We start from the raw sequence: 17,263 nt of genomic DNA, 5'->3' as shown, positions 1-17,263 counted from the left end.
ACAGGTGTAGCAGCGAGCACTGCATGCTGCTGCCCCTCCAGCCCCAACACCCCCAAACCCCTGTGCTGCCCAGCCCAGCTCCCAGCCGGGCACTGCCCCTGCCAAGCTGCAGGGGCCCGAGGAAGAGAAGAGCCAACCGACAACATGAGCTGTTTGAAGGAACAACTTTTTTTTTAATAAAGTGTACAAAGTAGTAAAACTCCTTACACAAGGTGCTGTGACAGCTGTTACAGAGATGATTCGAGCTCCCCCACAGGCCTGATGATGAAACGCCAGAGCTTTGGCTGGAGATGAAGGAGATGAACGTGACAGACCACCTCTCCCTACGAGCTCAGTGCACCTGCCCTCCCCATCCGACATCCTGCCCCGGCCAGACCCTGCCCCTCACCTGCCTGGCCGGGTCGCCCTGTGGGCCATTCCCACTGTCCCACACCACGGCATCCCACACACGTTCAACACCAATAACATTGAACCGAGCAACCTGTCCGAGCAGCATGCATACAGAGAGGAAGAGCAAAACACAACCCAACCAAACCCACAACAGTAACAACAACAGAACTTTAAGGCTATGCAAAAACAAAATGAAGCAACATCTTAAAGCTAGGTAGCAAGTAGCATTTGTGAAACATAAGGCTTGAGGCTTATTGATTCTTCAGAACAGGTTTATTTCTTTTCATTCTTCAACACCAATGTACCATTTTTCCTCCTTTGCTTGAACAGGGCTTTGTCTCCTCCTCAGGCGGGACATTTAGCTCAGGGAGGTGATGTTGGAGCGGCCTCCCGGGGGCGCGACAATGCGCTTGCTCGCTGAGCGCATGCCCTCATCAACCTGGGTACCTGGGAGAGGATCAGAGTACAAAGGGAACGGGCATTAAGAGCACCTTCTTCACAGACTGAGCAGTCAGGCAGCCTGGAGTCCTGCCAAGGCCCTCCAGAGGCTATCTACTGCAACCTGCTCCCTCTCCAACTCCAGCAGCAGCTCAGAGCCGCAGTGGCTTTAACGTCTCTGCAGATGCTTCGTGAACAGACCCACACAGCAGGAACAGCATCGGATGCTGCGCTGGCCTCCACGGCCACAGTGGCCTCCAGGCAGTCTGCCTGGCTGCTCCTGCAAAGTGCAGCTCCAGCCATGCCCTTTAAGGGACACACGGGATCTTGCCCTGCCACTCTTGTGCTTACCTTGGTGCAGGCCACCTCTAACTGCCCCTTGCCCCAGGCCAGGGACAGGGACATAGGGCCAGTGGCTCTGCCCCCTCCCAGCCCAGGCACAGCACGTACTCACCTGACAGGCTGAATCCAGACTGATGGAGGTTCCTGACGGGCGGGGTCTGACGCGTGGGGGACCCCCTGGTTGACCCCGCAGGGGTGCCCCCCTTGGGAGTGGTGGTCAGGTCAAACACGGGTCCGTCATACAAGCCCCGGGGCACAGCGTGCACCTCTGCCATCTGTCACCAGAGAGAAGAGGACAATGACACTTTTCTGAGCCCAGGGAACACCAAGCTCCACCAGCTCCTCAGTCCCCCTGCAGAAGGATGCCACATTGCTATAGTCCTGCAGCACTGAGGCCTGGCACAGCCCCACTGCCCTGTCAGGTGTGCAGAGCCAGTGCAAGAGGCTATCCCCCAGATGGGGTTTATGCTGCACATATCAGGGAGGAGAAGGCGATTTTGGCCAATCTCTTCATTTTAAACAGTGTTTCCCTCCAGACCCCTGCCGCAGCAGGACGGGATGAAGAGAGACATTACCACTGCTAACCTTAAGGAGCATCTGTCTCCACCATGGCACATCACTAACACAAAGGGATCCCTATCCAAGCCTCAGTCATTTTGTATATTCAAAATACACCAGGAGTTTGCAGCACTGCTAACAGGGTCCAGCAAGAACAGCAAATGAAAACCAACCAGTTAATAAGAGCAATTTGGGCTACCAATAACCCAACTCTGTCTCCCGGCATCCCCACCTCCTCACCTTCCTCCTGGCTTTGATGCGCTTGTAGACGTAGTCAGGGAAAGGGCTGCTGGGCAGGAATCGTCCAGTCCCCTGGGTCACATGCAGGTTGCCATCCTCCAGCATGATCTTCCCCTGGCATATGACAACCAGTGGGGCCCCACGGAGCTCCATCCCCTCAAAGATGTTGTATTCAGCCACCTGCAGCAACCCCAGGATGATGGTCAGGAGGGACAAGAGCACAGTCTGCCCACTCAGGGTGGGTCAGTCCCCACACCTCACTGCTGGAGTCACCAATGCAGGCAGAAGACACCCCTAAAGCCTTGCATGCTCAGAAGCCTCCTGTAGCTCACTAGGCCCTCACAGTAAAAGCCCACCAGAGTCCCCAACATGAACCAGGACCTGCTGGTTTGAAGCTCAGCACGAGGAAGAACTCCCAGAGCAGACAAAGCAGGACCTAGGCTTGAGGTAAGGCAGAAACAAAGCACTGTGGCAATGCCAGGAAAAAAATTTGTGCCTGGAAGAGGAACCAAGGTAAGGAGAAATGTGTCTTTCCACCTGCATAGGCCAGGGTCAGGAGAAGAATACTCCAGCAGGGGGAAAAAAGCCCCATGTGCCTCGGGCTCATGGACATTCAATCCCTGGCCACAACAGGCCCTGCCCAGAGCCTGGGCTCAGTCCCTCCTCCTCAGAGCCAAGCAGGACAGCACCAGGCTCCCAGCAGCCAGGCGACAAAACTACTCACCCGCCACCCTCCAGCGTTCACACAGAAGAGCAGAGGACTTACAGACTGATGGGTTTTTGCTGTGATGATTTTTACTGCATCAGGATCCCATATAACCAGATCGCTGTCCGAGCCCACTGCTATTCTCCCTTTTCGTGGATACAGGTTGAAGATTTTGGCAGCATTAGTGCTTGTCACAGCCACAAACTGGTTTTCATCCATCTTTCCAGTGGCCTGCACACACACAAAGAGAGCTAAGTCCATCTATGGGGACAGGGTGAGTAAGAGCCCTGGGAAGCACCTTCCTCACTCCCACACAAGGCGCTGGCTGGCTGGGCCCAAGCTTCTGAGGCTGACCTTACTAGCTAGTGCCAGACAGACCAAGAACTGGGGGCACAGTTACAGCTTCTGGATGTTCAGCCCAAGCCTGCAACCACCACCTCTCCTGCCCCAGTTTGATGTGACTCTCAAAGCCAGAGAGGGAACAGGCTGGGTGCCCAGCTCTACGGGGCAGTAGCACAGAGATGGCAACCACCTCTTCCCACTGTGCCCCTCCCCTGCTTGGGCTCTCACCACAGCCTTGTCCCAGATGACAGACATTCGTTCCTCTACGCCGTTGGTTCCCTCTGGGATTGCTGTGAAGTTGTCCTTGCCAATGGCTTTCTGCGCAGTGCTGAAGGTACAGTGGGCACTTCCTGACACCTGCAGGTCACCACTGCAGAGGGGTGGAACAAACCCACTGTCAGGCATTTGCAGTCAGACAGCAACAGACACACGATATGGATTTCCTCTGGCCACAAGCAGCCCCCAGCTCAGTTTTTTTACTCTGCACCCTCATTTCCACAGTCCCTCAGCCTGAAGACTTCCACCTGATCCAGCCCCTGGGGGCAAGAGATCTCTGCCATGCTGGGCCACCCACCCCAGCATGCACAGCATCCTGTACAAAAGAAAAGTCAACAGCTCAGGTCCTAGGGAACATGCTGGTCTTTGTGTCAGGCCAGAAGATGTCCTTTCCTACTGGACTCCATTTCTGGCAGTTTGTCAGGTCTGCTTGAGAGAACCCTTCTGCCACAACAGGGAGGAAGAGGCCTCTCTGCTCCAGGGCTGTGTCCCAGTTGCACAAGCCAGCCCTGCACTGTGCGTGCCAGCTCCTGCATGGTGAGGGCTAGCACCGTCCTCCCCCAGCCCACGAAAGCCTGCTGCAGTGGGATGGAGGGAGCTGGGACTGCCCAGGAGCAGCTCTGCAGGATGCCCAGAAACGCTTCACTGGGGCCTCGTCACCCTCTGCCAAAGGGCACCTGGACGGATGGGATACCCCGACCCCTCCTGCTCCTAGGAAAGAGGAAGAGCTGCCCACAGACAAGGCAGGCAAGCAGCTGTCCATGGCTCCCTGAAGTCATCCAGTGGCTGCTGAGTTCTCAGGTAACATTGGACAGGCAGCAATTGGAAAGTCACTGCTGCCAGGCAAAAGGAAGCAGAGCAAGGCAGGCCAGCTCCCAGCACTGCCTGCAAGAGGCAAGGGGCCTCCAGCACCTCAGCAGGGCAGACAGTGACTCCCCTTGAGGCTGCAAATCTGCTCTAATCCACTGGTAATCTCCACCTTCCTCTGACCATTTCTGCCATATGCCAGATGAACTGCACAGACAGAGGCCCAGAATGATGACACAACATGCTTCCTGCTGGAGACACACACGCCATCCAGCCCAGCTGGAACCTCACAGTCTCTCCTCCTGCTGCAGCCTCACAGAAAACGGTATGGCAGAGTTGTCAGGACAGACACCTATGAGCTGCAGGGACCAAGAATTGCTTGTGTCTTCTTTGAGTTCTGGGCTACACTGGAAGTGGAAGGTAAGGAGTAGAAAACCAGTTCAGGAGCTGGGCTCACATTTCCTTGCCACTTGTGAAGACCTGCACCTACACAATACATCCAGTGTGCACTGAGGGGTCTCTTGTTCACTGACAAATGAACACCTCATGCAAAATGCAGGGTAAACTGCATACTCAGACTGCAAATGCACTGGCACTTCTCTTACACCCAGACACAGCATCTCCACTCTGGCACAACCCAGGTTTATACTAACATGCCCTGCTGGAGACACCTCTTAGTGACTCCTCATCCCTTGTTCATCTTGGTAGAGATGTTTCCAGCATTACCTCAAAGGACATTTCCATTTACAACCCTCTCAGTGCCAGCCATTCCCCTGGCTAACAGATCAGGCAGCACACACACAACTGATGTACAAACATGGCCTGAGAGTGGAGGGGGATGGACACATGGCACACAGACAGGGCAGAAACATTCAGTGTCCTCAGCCACTGCGCTGGCCTTGCCAGTGAGAGAATGGAGTGTAACTGTGAAAGGTCATTGCAAATTGCTGAAGTGCTTTTTTGGTTTGTCTTTGTTTTCACAAAATCCTTTTTTTACCATCTTGCCTTCAGGATGAAAAAACAACCTGCCATCCCAGCCAGATGTGCAGGAGCTGCTCCTGAAGGTCTCCTGCACTCAGCAGGCTCTGCTGCTGCTCAGCTGTATAGGTGTGTGAATATATCTGCTTTGCATTTGACTGGGGTTCCTAGCAGCCTGTCTAACCTGTAATGCTCTCCGTGCTGGTGCAGCATCCCAACCCAAGCATCCATTCCCCACTTCTCCAGCTCGGTGAATCCTTCCGTTGACAAGTCTGTTTTAGCTTGTCCTCATTTCTCTGTCTTCTTCAGGGCTTTTAAAATGGTTCATGACTACTGGTATTTTTCTCATTAGTGATGTTAAGCTTAACATGTCTTCCCTCCACTCTTGAGGACAAACCAACATGGCTTGGAGTGAGAGCCATCTCACCGCTCAGTTCATTACACACCTACAGTGAAGTGGTTCAGGCTGGACTAACCTTTCTTCCCTACCCAGAGTGCACTTTCTCCCAGCAGTATCCCCAGCAGAGCTGTCGCTCACCTGGCCAGGAGGGAGTTAAGGTAGTCAGGAGTGGTTGGGTCTGGGCTCAGAGGCGGAGAGACCACAAATGCTGCAGCCTTTGCCCAGTTCTTGCTCCAGTAGTGTGTTCCATCAGTCCCCAGACTGGCCGTGATGGGCTCACCAAACACCACAATGCCTGCAGAAGGGCACAGAAAGAACAGTGTTTAGGTGGAGCCCGGTGGCATTCTCTGCTCCACAGCACTACCAACAGCCTGCAATGTCCTGAGAATACCCAGACCCATGCCATCACCATAGGGTCCTCCTGCTCAAGGGCACAAATCCTTCATGCACCAGAATCTCCCTTCACACCTCCTGGGGCAGGGGCACAGAGCCCACTGAACAGAGCCGTGCACATGCCGGCACTTGTGGGGCATCTCTGTGCTCCAGCACCACTGATAAAGGGAGCTCCCAGCATCCTGAAAGGGCACCCAAGCACTGCCAAGGGGTGAGCATTTCAAAGGGAGGCCAGAGCAGCACAACCCACATGCACTGAACAAGCATCCTCATTGAGCCCTTCACAGCTGCAGACAAACGTGGTGTTCAACACATTGCTCCTACCTGTGCCCCACATATTGATGCTACCTGACTGTCAACAGGAGGTGGCTCCATGCTACTGCAGTGTCACCCTGCCCTTCACAAGTCAGGCAAACTCCTAAGCTAACTGCTCCCTAGCAGAAGGGGAAGCACTAGACAGCACTTGAAGCACAGTGCTGATCTTGGCAGAACAACCACGAGGACATGAGGACCACATCATCCAGCATCCTGGTGGCAGCACCAGGCTGAGCGCAGCACCAGCGGCCACTCACCTTTTTTTCGGGCTTGTGAGATGAGGTCAGCAGCACTTTTGCTCATCACTTTAGTCACGTAGAGAGGACAGTTGGTCTGGCTGGCAATAGTGATGGCCCGGAAGACAGCTTCTGCTTCCAGCTGCAAGAGAGGAGGGCGCACAGCTGCAGAGGAGCACTGGCTGGGCAGGGACGAGCCCCTGCTACTCCCAACACACCTCTGATTGCTGCGGACACCCTGTGCCCTCGCTGTTACCCCTGACACCCCCAGGGCAGTTTCATCAGGCAGACCTGAGGGGGGATGTTTCTGTCTCCCCAGGGCCTGGCCCACAGGCAGGCTACAGCAGCACAATGCCTGGCACAGGAGCACTGTCTGAGCCCTGTCAGGGCCCAGCAGAGCTGCATCTGCTGTTCTTTCCACTGCCTGGTTCCAGCTCTCATGGCAGCCCAAGGAGCCCAGGGATTGCTGCCCAGCCCAGCTTGCAGGCTGCAGCCAGGGAGTGGCAAGGTCCACCCTTTCACAGCATTGCCCTGCTCCAGGCCATCCTACAGCTGCAGCAGGTTTAACCACACGTCCCCTGTCACGCCCATGGCAGGGTGCAGAGGGCTGCATGCTGGCAGGCAGCTCGTGTTTGAGGCCTGGCCATCCTGCAGTGCAGCTTCTGCTTGCCCCAGCCTGCTGACAGCTGCCCCATCTCACTGTCCTGCTGTTAGTGGAGGGTAGATTTCCACCAGGAGGGATATCTTTGGACCATTACATCAGCCTGTGCCCAGCCTGAGCTCAGCCCCAGAGCTCTCCAAGTGTTTGCTCCATTTGGCTTCAAGTGTTGGCTTGAGAAAGTTCAAAACAGAAGCCTTAAAAAGACACAATTATCCAGCCCCCAGGGCAATGTCTGGGACCATGCCAGCCGAAATGTCCCAGGGCAGAGAAGCAGAGCACTGCATCCAGACACACATGGCACTTCTCTCATACTTCTGCAGATCTATTTGCTGTACAGTGAAAAGAGGTTTTTCTCTTCTTAAAGACTCTTTAAACAGAAATTTAAGTGAGAAGTGATTTTTTATCACCATACTTAGGGCTGCAGTAGTTGATGGGGTTTAACACGTGGACAGGAGCAAACAGCCATCACTGCACACCCTCAGAGCAGGTTACCATCTGGAGCTGCATCATCCTGCCCTGCCAAGTCACCACCATCCCCTGACAGAAGAACATGCCTTTAACCCCCACTGAGGTCCCTCCAGGACAGAGAAGACCCACAGAGCCCTCTCCTAATGCTTTGCCATCTGTCTGCAGGCTTTACATGGTCATTTGTGCTCCACCTAACATTTTCCAAGGAAGAGTATGTTCTGGAAGAAGGACACTTTATTTTCAAAGGGAATGAGATCTGAACTTGGCTGAATGCAAAATATCCACAGCCTTGCACTGTTCTCACTTGCCTTATACTTTAATGGCATTTCAAGATCAAACACCTAACAATGTTTTATTGGCTTTGGATGAGATCTGCACTGCTTATGGTAACAGGACAGTTCTCAAATCTGGGCACAACCACAGCTTCCCGTAATTGCACTTCAGCTTGCCAACTAGTGGCAACAGGTTAGAGTCATAAAAATAAGAGGGACTCTGAGCTACTGTGTTTGACACTGAGACTCTTCCCTGTACAGGAAAATGCTTTATACTCTTGTATTTCAAAGAGAGTAAGTACTATTATTACACTAGGCCATTTATGTTGTTAGTAGTCCAAACACAGCCAACTTCCTACACTTTTAATTTAAGACAACTGATTTTATTTCAGAAGGACCTCAAGTACAAATCTGTCCCTGTGCTTCCCTGCTCAACTTTGCTACTGTACCAAATTCCTATTGTTTTTTTCTCTCACATGCTGTGGGAAGTCAAAGCACCTCTCAGCAGGGAGTTATGGGAAGGGAATCCATCTAAAATTAGACTCAACTTATATTAATGGACCAAACAGAAAAATCCATACAAGCTAAAATTAGAAGTAATCTCATTAGTGTTCTGACAATGAATTGTAACCAGAGAATTCCCCTTCTCTTTCCCTGCCACTCCTTTCAAACAATGGCTTCGTCCGTCTGCCTCTGAAGCACTCTTTGGAGACCAAGCAAATATAAAGGAGGAAAAGGCTGGAATCTGTCAGCACTTAGATGTGAACAGTGAATTCTAAAACACGTCAGTAGATTCTTCTTAGGCTTCTCACACCTGTGGAGTCGCCTACATAAGACAAATGCCCCCAAAGCAGCCTCAAAGACTGCTACAGCCATACAGAGATTTTGGTTGATTGATTCCTCTCTGTGAGACTCAGAACTAGGGCTTCTATCTCTGCTGGGCAACTCAAGCACAACTAAGAAATGTCTGTCACAAGCATGCATCTTGCACTTTCCTGGGCTGCTGATGAAAAAGACAGCAGTGCCTGTAAAAATGGATACCCCTGGACGTACACACACTCTCCCCTGCCCTGATGCCTGCTCGGCCCCACTGAACACACTGAGCCCTTCTGTGACTGGGAAAACTCCTCAGTGAAGCAAGGCTGAGCTGTCCTCTGATCTTACCTCCTCAGGTCTGCTCAGCACATGGCCTTCAGGGCCTGTTATTCCCATCTCCAGCATCCTGGCTTGTTCCTAGGACATCAAAAGAGCAGAGGGATATCACAGGACTGAAACTATCGACCACGAAAAAGCAGATCCCTTCTGTGTCAAGCCCTTCCCTCAGGACCATCAACACCCTATGTCCTGTGGGACCACCAAGCATGGGGAGAGGCTGCTGTACCCTCAAGGGATTTGAAAGAGAAGGAGGGAACATGGGGCAATGGGAGGGCAGGCACTGAGTTAAACCAACTTCAGTGAAACAAGAACAATGTGGCAACAAAACAGGGCTACAAAACTCCCAATCCTCTCCAGTTCCCAGGTCCGTGAAGTGCTACTAATTAGTAATTTTGGGGTATTTTATGATTAGGCAGGTGCTAAAATAAAGATAAGCTCTGGCCGATACAATTCCTCAGACCACTCAGTTCTCATGTGAAGGAGCCATCCAACTGTGCACTGCAGCTCTAAAAAGTCCAAACAAAAACTAATTCTTGTAGTCTGAAAAGATGCTCAAAGAATGACTTCTTGGTTCATGCTCCTTCAACTCCCAAGAACAAGAGAGAGAAAAAACCAAATAGTTGTAGAGCTTAACTGAGCAATGTCTTCTGCGTCTCAATGAGAATTGAAAACATTTGGACCTTCTGTCACCCAGCACCAATTACAGCACAGCAGGCCAATACACACTACCCACTTGATCACTCAACCATGTCCCTCAGAACATCTGCCTTGTAAATCCAGCTTCATTAGCTACCTGTTTGCTTACAGGGAGAAAATCTCCCTTGCCAAGGCAGTTCTCAATGGACTTTACCTCTCCTGGTTTGTTATGTGCAAGGCAAAGGTCTCTGCCTCTCCTCACTGAAGGCAGCTACAGCAAACATATCCTACTTGATGGACACTCACTTCCATTTAGGTAATTGCTCATGCACTATTTCACATTCGCTTATGCACACGATATTCACAACAAAAAATCTTGCCAACTTTGATATTGCTGCTGAACAGCAAAGATATCACCTTGCACAAGATGTCCACCTTCAGAGCCATTTTACTAATGCCCCACATCAAATCTGCCTGACACAGATTTCTACTTCTTGTGTACCAGAAGTAGTTAGTTACCTGTGCAATTATATCCCAATTTTCTGCATGTTACCTGTGCAATTATATCCCCATTTTCTGCATGAACTTGAGCTATGGCACCCAGCTCTGCCAGGCAGCTGAAAATCTCATACAGCTAAAAGAGAGACAAGAAATTATTAGTGAGCAGGCTGCCCAGGGCCCTGGCACCCCTCATGCCCTTCCACCCATGGCCCTGGCAGCAGCAGGACCCAGTGTAGCCGTGCCAGGCAGAGCTCTGGCTGTGCAGGGACCAGCTCTCTGAAGAACGGAGTCACCAGCAGATGTTCTTGGTGAGGTTCTCCACACTAGACCTGTGTCTCCACCTGCAGTGCACGAGCCCAACCAGCCCACAGCACAGCCCGGAGCAGCCCTGCACAGGCAGCCAGGGTAGAGGGGAGCAGCAGCAAGGACTGGCCAGGGGCAATAGGTACCAGCCTTATGAGCTGCCCCACGCCCACCATGGCTCTCACCCTGCACTGCTCCTTGAATCAACACAACCATGGCGCTGCAGGGGGGGTCTCACCTCAGTGTTGGACATCTGGTACAAATCCTTGTAGGCCATGTACACCATGAAGGAGTTAACACCTGGGGCAGGGCAGAGAGGAGAGAGGGGTGAGCTGGGCAGGTCAGGCTGCTGCTCTGGCCACCCTCCCCACAGCCGCCCTGCGGGCACAGCTCCGGCTGGCAGCTGTGCAGAGCCCTGCAGGCAGCCAGCAGCGCGGCCGCCTCTCGCCCTGCCTGGCCGGGGACAGGGAGCCACGGGACACAGACCTTTCTCCTGGACCATGGCGTGCAGCTCCTGCCGGACGCGGTCGCTCCAGCGAGGGATGTCCACGTGCAGGGCGTAGTCGCAGCAGGCCTTGCCGTCCGCCCACTCGCGCCACCGCTCCAGCGCCTCGGCCAGGCTGCACTCGGGCTCGGGCGCCACGTGGTCAACTGCAGGGACAGCAGGCGAGGCTGCCCAAGGGCTCCCACCCCACGCTGGCCTCCCCAGCAGCTTCAGGGCAGCTCACCTCCACCACGTGCCTCGGCTCCTCAATGCATTTATTGGCAGGGAAGTGCACAGAGCCTTTGTGCAATGGCCTCTGGCACAGGATCAGGGGCTTTTACACGCTTCTGCTGAGAAACTGTCTGAAAGCTGAAGAGCCTTGTCTTTCCCCATCCCCACTCCCACCCCATTAGCACACAGCCTCCTGCCACACTGCAACACTAATGCACCTTTAATTGCACAGCATGGAATCTCCACACTTTGCCACAGACCATTTCACAAAACTTTGTTGGTTTTTTTTTTGGCATCGAGGAAGAAAAAATGGTGGGGGGAGGACAAGGAACTCAGCCCTTTATTGGAAGGATCAAACCTTGCTCCTGCATCCCAAGAAACCCTGCAGTGCACACAACTGTAACCACTGCACAGGACAACACCTGGACCTCAAACCAGTGCACAGCCATAGCATCCTCCAGAAAAGGACCTCAGAATTGCCTTTCCTTTTTCGTTAGCACTGTTTATTTTTGAGCAGTGTGCGATGCCAACACACTGCTCTGTTCCTCTGCTCAGAGCCATCCGAGCACCATGCTGCCCCACTGTTATTTAACAGAGAAGTTATGCCACTGCTCCTTTTTGAGGCTCCCAGAGGCAAGAGTGGCTGCAGACAAGCACTGCAGAACACAGGATCTCCAAGACTAAGGGGTCCTATGCACATCTCCTGTCCTATCATTTCATCATTACTAAGGATCAAAAGATTCATCCCAATCCTTACTCCCTAGACTGCACTGACAGAGATCACAGAAAATATGAACACACTGTCATGGGCTTTGAAAACACAGAAGACTGAGAAAAGTACATTAAAAAATAAAGAACTGGGTATTCTTGCAAGAATACTGGGGGGTGTCATGCACAGGCCATGCCTACTGCACTTACTAATCATGGTGGTTCCACCAGCCAGAGCTGCTTTTGTTCCTTGGAAGAAATCATCCACAGAGGTCATTCCCTTGTATGGCATCTGCAGGCGAGTGTGGACATCAATTCCTCCAGGGATCACCATCTTCCCATTGGCTTCTATGGTTTTGACCCCTCCAGGAACAATCAGGTTGTCTCCGATCTGCCTGATAAGATCACACCAAGATACTCTCACAAAGGAAAACCTGCCACAACTTAACCTGTGAACGGCTCAGCCAGGGCCTGCCAGGGCAGCTCCCTGCCAGCAGGAACCCCCCACTCTGTGCTGCCCCAGACCCAGGCTCGCTGCGCTCTGCAGCAACACACAGCACTGTCTGGCTTGCTCACACCTATGCTGTGCTCAGCTCAGGGGTGGCTGCCATCTGCCCAGCTGCTCTGCAGGGGACTCGGATGGCACCTGCTGCCCGGGCACACGCTGGGTTGGGGTAGCTGGGGAGCATGGTCTGATGGTGATCTCTGAAGAGCGTGGTGAGAACCTGCCTAGGACACCTCATCCCATGCAGGCTCAGGAAACAGGCTGCAGCACACATGTCAGCATCACCCAGGGTGCATGCCCACAAAACCCAACACCAGCCCTGCTTCCAAGTGAGCTACACCCCTAATCTCTCCTGCCTCCCGTCCTTCTGCCCGCCTTAAGTAAGGATCAAGTCTGAGCTTACTTACAGATAAAGATGATTTCCACTGTAATGCCACAGCTGCTAGACCAGCTCAGGGCTTATTAGGGACTTGCAATGCTGCTCACAGCACAAAGTCCCAAGAGTGAAGGGACTCCTGGGAGCTGGGAAATGGCTCAGCAAGTGCCCAGCTAGACTGGCTGCAGCCTGCTGGGCTCATGGCACAGCAGCACGCTCTGGGCTCACCACCTTCCCAAGAAGCGCACAGTCCCCCCCTCTCACCTTGTCTCTTTGAGACCCTGAAGGACAGCTCTGCTATCCGCAGGCCCTCACTGTAGTTAAGGCAGCTAAAATGCCAAGTACCTCAAAATGTCTTCTGAAAACAGGAAATCTAAAGAGTTCCAGAATAAATGCGCCAGTAACCTAATACACAACTACAGTGCTCTGGATCCTGTCCTGTTTGAGCACAACCTGACATATCCAGCCCTCCTGCAGGCCAAGTTACCTGAACCTCAGCATTCCCTTCCTCAGCCCCTGTTCCCTCAACCCCTTTATGTGTTCATATGTTCAACTCAGCCTTCAAATCTCTTCCTTCAGAAATCCTACTTTCATCAAGCCTTTCTCAGTGCTCCTTGATAAATCAAGGTTAAAGGTAAGTTGGTTTTAGTGGAAAACTTCTGATTTCCTTGGCACACTGGGGAGGTAAAAATGAGAAACAAATTCCATTTTTGTATTTCATTCAAGCTGAGTCACTTTGCAGGTTTTCTTTTCCGTAGTGTAACAAAAATTCTGTGGACAGAACTGCTCACTTTACTGTCCTCACAGCAATAAATCAGCAGCTCTTCCCACTGCTTTTATGGAGATGAATCCATCACTAAAGGTTTTTAATTGCTTACTGTATTCTTCACAGGATTCACTTGTAAGAGCATTTAGCTCCCAAGGCAGTGAAATTCAGTGGCCTCCAGGCTGTAGATGAGGCTCAGTGATTTGCCCACGAATCTTCAGAAAGCATGCACCACAGCAACACCAGAAGCTGGCTCTGATCCCTGCCTGTGTACAAGCACTTGTCGATCACAAATGGTCTTGTCCACCAGATAAAAATGCATTCACACTTCTGGAAGTATTTATCTGATGGTGGATATTTACCATCTACCACCCTCGTAAGGCTGGATAAATAACTGCTACCACAGAGCAAGCAATGCCTTTTCAAATCTCAGGGCTATAAATATCATGGTTCTTTCACTTCACCCAGTGTGGAGCTGGCCCAGCACAATTCCTCTGCCAAGTTTGAATGGCAAACTTTAAACAACTGAGCTATTCCTGCAGCTCTGAGACAGACACGGAGAAGCCGGGGGAACCCAGAGGTTTCCCTGCAATTCCTGGAAATCTCAAGGATGCAGATGACTTGCAGCACAGCACTATCCTTGTAAGTACTAACAAACAGCATCTTGTGTGGGGTCATTCATGCTAATACAGTTAACACAGGGCAAAAGAGAAGTCAAAGATAAACCTTGTTCCTGGTGCAATTAGAAACAACTTTGCTGTACAATGGACGCAGTATCACGATCCCACAAGCCTGACAGCAATTCAGTCACTGGAACTCCTCTGAGAACACATGAGACAATCACATATATGCTTACACACACTGCAGAGTAGAGCCTCTGAATAGAGGGCTATCAGGCTTTACTGCCTGGCAAGTTGGGCACATATCACATCCACTAAAAGCCAATAACCACCCAACCTGAAGCCAGTTTAAAAGGAGATGAAGATGATAGAAATCAAATACTTACTTTATGAGGCCATCCTCCACATAAATGTCAGCATAGAATGACTGGTCATCATTGACTATTCGCCCTCCTTTAATAAGGAGACGATCACTCTGAAAAGGGAAGAGCACAGCAGCTGTCAGAACACACATGATTCACTTTTGACTGAGAGGGTGGTTACACACTGGAACAGGTTGCCCAGGGAGGTTATGGATGTCCCAATGCTGGTGGTATTCAAAGCTGGGTTGCTTAAGTCCTTGAGCAACCTGATCTAGTGGGAAGTGTCCCACTAGAGGGGGTTTGGACTACATGATCTCTTAAGGTCCATTCCGGCCCCTTAAAATATTATGATTTTATGATTCTCAGCATGCTGTACAGGTGCTCTCCCACTGCTCACCTCAACCACCGATGCTGCAGAAAGGTCACTGGACCTGTGTCAGCACTCCAAACAACACTACAAGAGCAAGGATTGAAAATGTCATACTCCTAAAGATGTTTCTAAGTGGGAGAAGGGCTGCCAGAAACACCACCGAGGCAGACTGAGCACAGGGGAGAGTCACTGGGGACACAGCAAATATGCTTCCCTAATATAGAGAGAAGTCAAAAGCTTCCTATGCTGGGACATTATGCATATTACTTGGCAGCCAGCATGAGCCACAGATCAGCATTTAGAGCAAGTCTGTACTAAGGGCATGTCTCTAATGACACCATGTAAAATAAGTTGCATTAAAGAAGACAAGTTACTCTCCTCTGTTACCACCTTGCAAAAACCACCAACAGGACAGGCAATCAGCTGTTAATCTGCCACTCTCCTGCTGTGCTTGGGGTAATGCTTCTGAGGCATTTCACAGGTCTATACAAAAACCAGGAGGCACTGGACTGCACTCCAACCTCATGATTTACCACCTATTCTGTTCTCCTTTCTATTGACCAAAATGGCCAGCAGCCTTCTCCAAAGGAGCACAGCCAGATGCCAGAGGAACACCCCAACCAGAATTGTCCTTATGCTCTTCCTGCATTCACACTTTTGGACCAGACAACTCAGCATACACTGATGGGAGAGGATGGGCACTGTCCTGTGGGAAACAGACCCTGTCCAGAGGAACTGGGATGGCTGAGGTCCTGCTCTTCTACCTACCTCCACCTGCGCAAGGCTGCACAAGCAGCTGCAGGCAGTAGAGGGGCAAACCACCTGATGTCACAAATGCCTGCCGGGGATTCAGGTGACACAGGCTAACCGCTGTGCCAGAGAACATGTTGTGTACCCGACTGCTTAAAACACCTCCAACAACTCTTCAGCTCTTAACCACACCTTACACTCCTCTCTGTTACCCCCGCTGCCCACAGCCCCGGTTTTGGCACGTAAATACACTCCCTTTCCACAGTCTGAGCCTGGACAAGGCCGACCAGAGCCTTCAGCAGGGCTCACATGCCAGCCTCACCCTGTGACGCTCTGGCAATGGTTAATTGCTCTGCAGGGAAATGGGTCTGCTCTCCACCCGCTACCCTTGGGGCCATTTCCGAAGTATCGCCACCATAGGGGGAATTTGCATCCTTCTGTCAACAGAAGGATGCAAAGAATACTCCTGCATCCCCGCAGCAGCCAAAGCCCAGAGCCTCGCGTGCGTTTTTACAGCAATCTCATGCACACGCAGCGGAGACAAAGGAACTGGGTGGGGAAAGGACGGGAATGCCGGCGCGCTGCTCAGCCCAGCCCAGCCCAGCGCACACGGCCGGGGAGCGGCCCCGCACACGGCCCGGGCTGCCCGCACTGACCCGCACACGGCCCCGCCTGCCCCGCACACGGCCCGGCCTGCCCGCACTGCCCCGCACACGGCCCGGGCTGCCCGCACTGCCCCGCACACGGCCCCGCCTGCCCCGCACACGGCCCGGGCTGCCCGCACTGCCCCGCACACGGCCCCGCCTGCCCCGCACACGGCCCGGGCTGCCCGCACTGCCCCGCACACGGCCCGGGCTGCCCGGGCTGCCCCGCACACGGCCCCGCCTGCCCCGCACACGGCCCGGGCTGCCCGCACTGCCCCGCACACGGCCCGGGCTGCCCGCACTGCCCCGCACACGGCCCCACCCGCCCCGCACACGGCCCGGGCTGCCCCGCACACGGCCCCACCCGCCCCGCACACGGCCCGGGCTGCCCGCACTGCCCCGCACACGGCCCCGCCTGCCCCGCACACGGCCCCGCCTGCCCCGCACTGCCCCGCACACGGCCCGGGCTGCCCGCACTGCCCCGCACACGGCCCCACCCGCCCCGCACACTGCCCGGGCTGCCCCGCACTGCCCCGCACACGGCCCCGCCTGCCCCGCACACGGCCCGGCCTGCCCGCACTGCCCCGCACACGGCCCGGGCTGCCCGCACTGCCCCGCACACGGCCCCGCCTGCCCCGCACACGGCCCGGGCTGCCCCGCACTGCCCCGCACACGGCCCGGGCTGCCCGCACTGCCCCGCACACGGCCCCGCCTGCCCCGCACACGGCCCGGGCTGCCCGCACTGCCCCGCACACGGCCCGGGCTGCCCGGGCTGCCCCGCACACGGCCCCGCCTGCCCCGCACACGGCCGGCACCCCGGCAAGGGGATCTCACCCTCCCTGCCCGCACAGCCCAGGGGAGCCTCTCCTGCCACCAGGAAAAGAGCTCAGCCGAGCTGCTCCCGGCTCTCCTGCCACTCAGCGTCCCCTCCAACAAGCGGAGCCGGGGTCAGCCCCGCTTCTTCCCTGAGCCCAGCTGGCACATCGGGCAGAAGAGTGCCCAAACTGTGCTAAGGGGGGCCTGGAAGCGA

At 53.7% G+C, this 17,263-nt stretch overlaps 1 protein-coding gene across 2 annotated transcripts in view; it reads right to left on the bottom strand.

Annotated features, from left to right (window-relative positions):
* Window positions 1-150: 150 nt before the first annotated feature.
* The window catches only part of DPYSL3 (dihydropyrimidinase like 3), a 28,868-nt gene continuing 11,755 nt past the window's right edge, over window positions 151-17,263 (bottom strand). For both annotated transcript variants that reach the window (XM_058034504.1, XM_058034505.1), the window contains exons 2-14: window positions 14,494-14,582; window positions 12,051-12,235; window positions 10,904-11,068; window positions 10,656-10,717; window positions 10,167-10,247; window positions 8,987-9,055; window positions 6,443-6,563; window positions 5,616-5,772; window positions 3,245-3,386; window positions 2,735-2,905; window positions 1,969-2,148; window positions 1,283-1,445; window positions 151-837 (exon numbers count right to left, since the gene is read on the bottom strand). In XM_058034504.1, the coding sequence (XP_057890487.1) occupies window positions 749-837; window positions 1,283-1,445; window positions 1,969-2,148; window positions 2,735-2,905; window positions 3,245-3,386; window positions 5,616-5,772; window positions 6,443-6,563; window positions 8,987-9,055; window positions 10,167-10,247; window positions 10,656-10,717; window positions 10,904-11,068; window positions 12,051-12,235; window positions 14,494-14,582 (1,674 nt within the window). In that variant the 3' untranslated portion in view covers window positions 151-748. The remainder of the gene's footprint in view (window positions 838-1,282; window positions 1,446-1,968; window positions 2,149-2,734; window positions 2,906-3,244; window positions 3,387-5,615; window positions 5,773-6,442; window positions 6,564-8,986; window positions 9,056-10,166; window positions 10,248-10,655; window positions 10,718-10,903; window positions 11,069-12,050; window positions 12,236-14,493; window positions 14,583-17,263) is intronic.

The sequence above is a fragment of the Melospiza georgiana genome, chromosome 15 (assembly GCF_028018845.1).
Source record: "Melospiza georgiana isolate bMelGeo1 chromosome 15, bMelGeo1.pri, whole genome shotgun sequence".
Taxonomy (NCBI): domain Eukaryota; kingdom Metazoa; phylum Chordata; class Aves; order Passeriformes; family Passerellidae; genus Melospiza; species Melospiza georgiana.
Note: the sequence above shows the minus strand (reverse complement) of the source record. Positions and strands in the feature narration are given on the sequence as shown.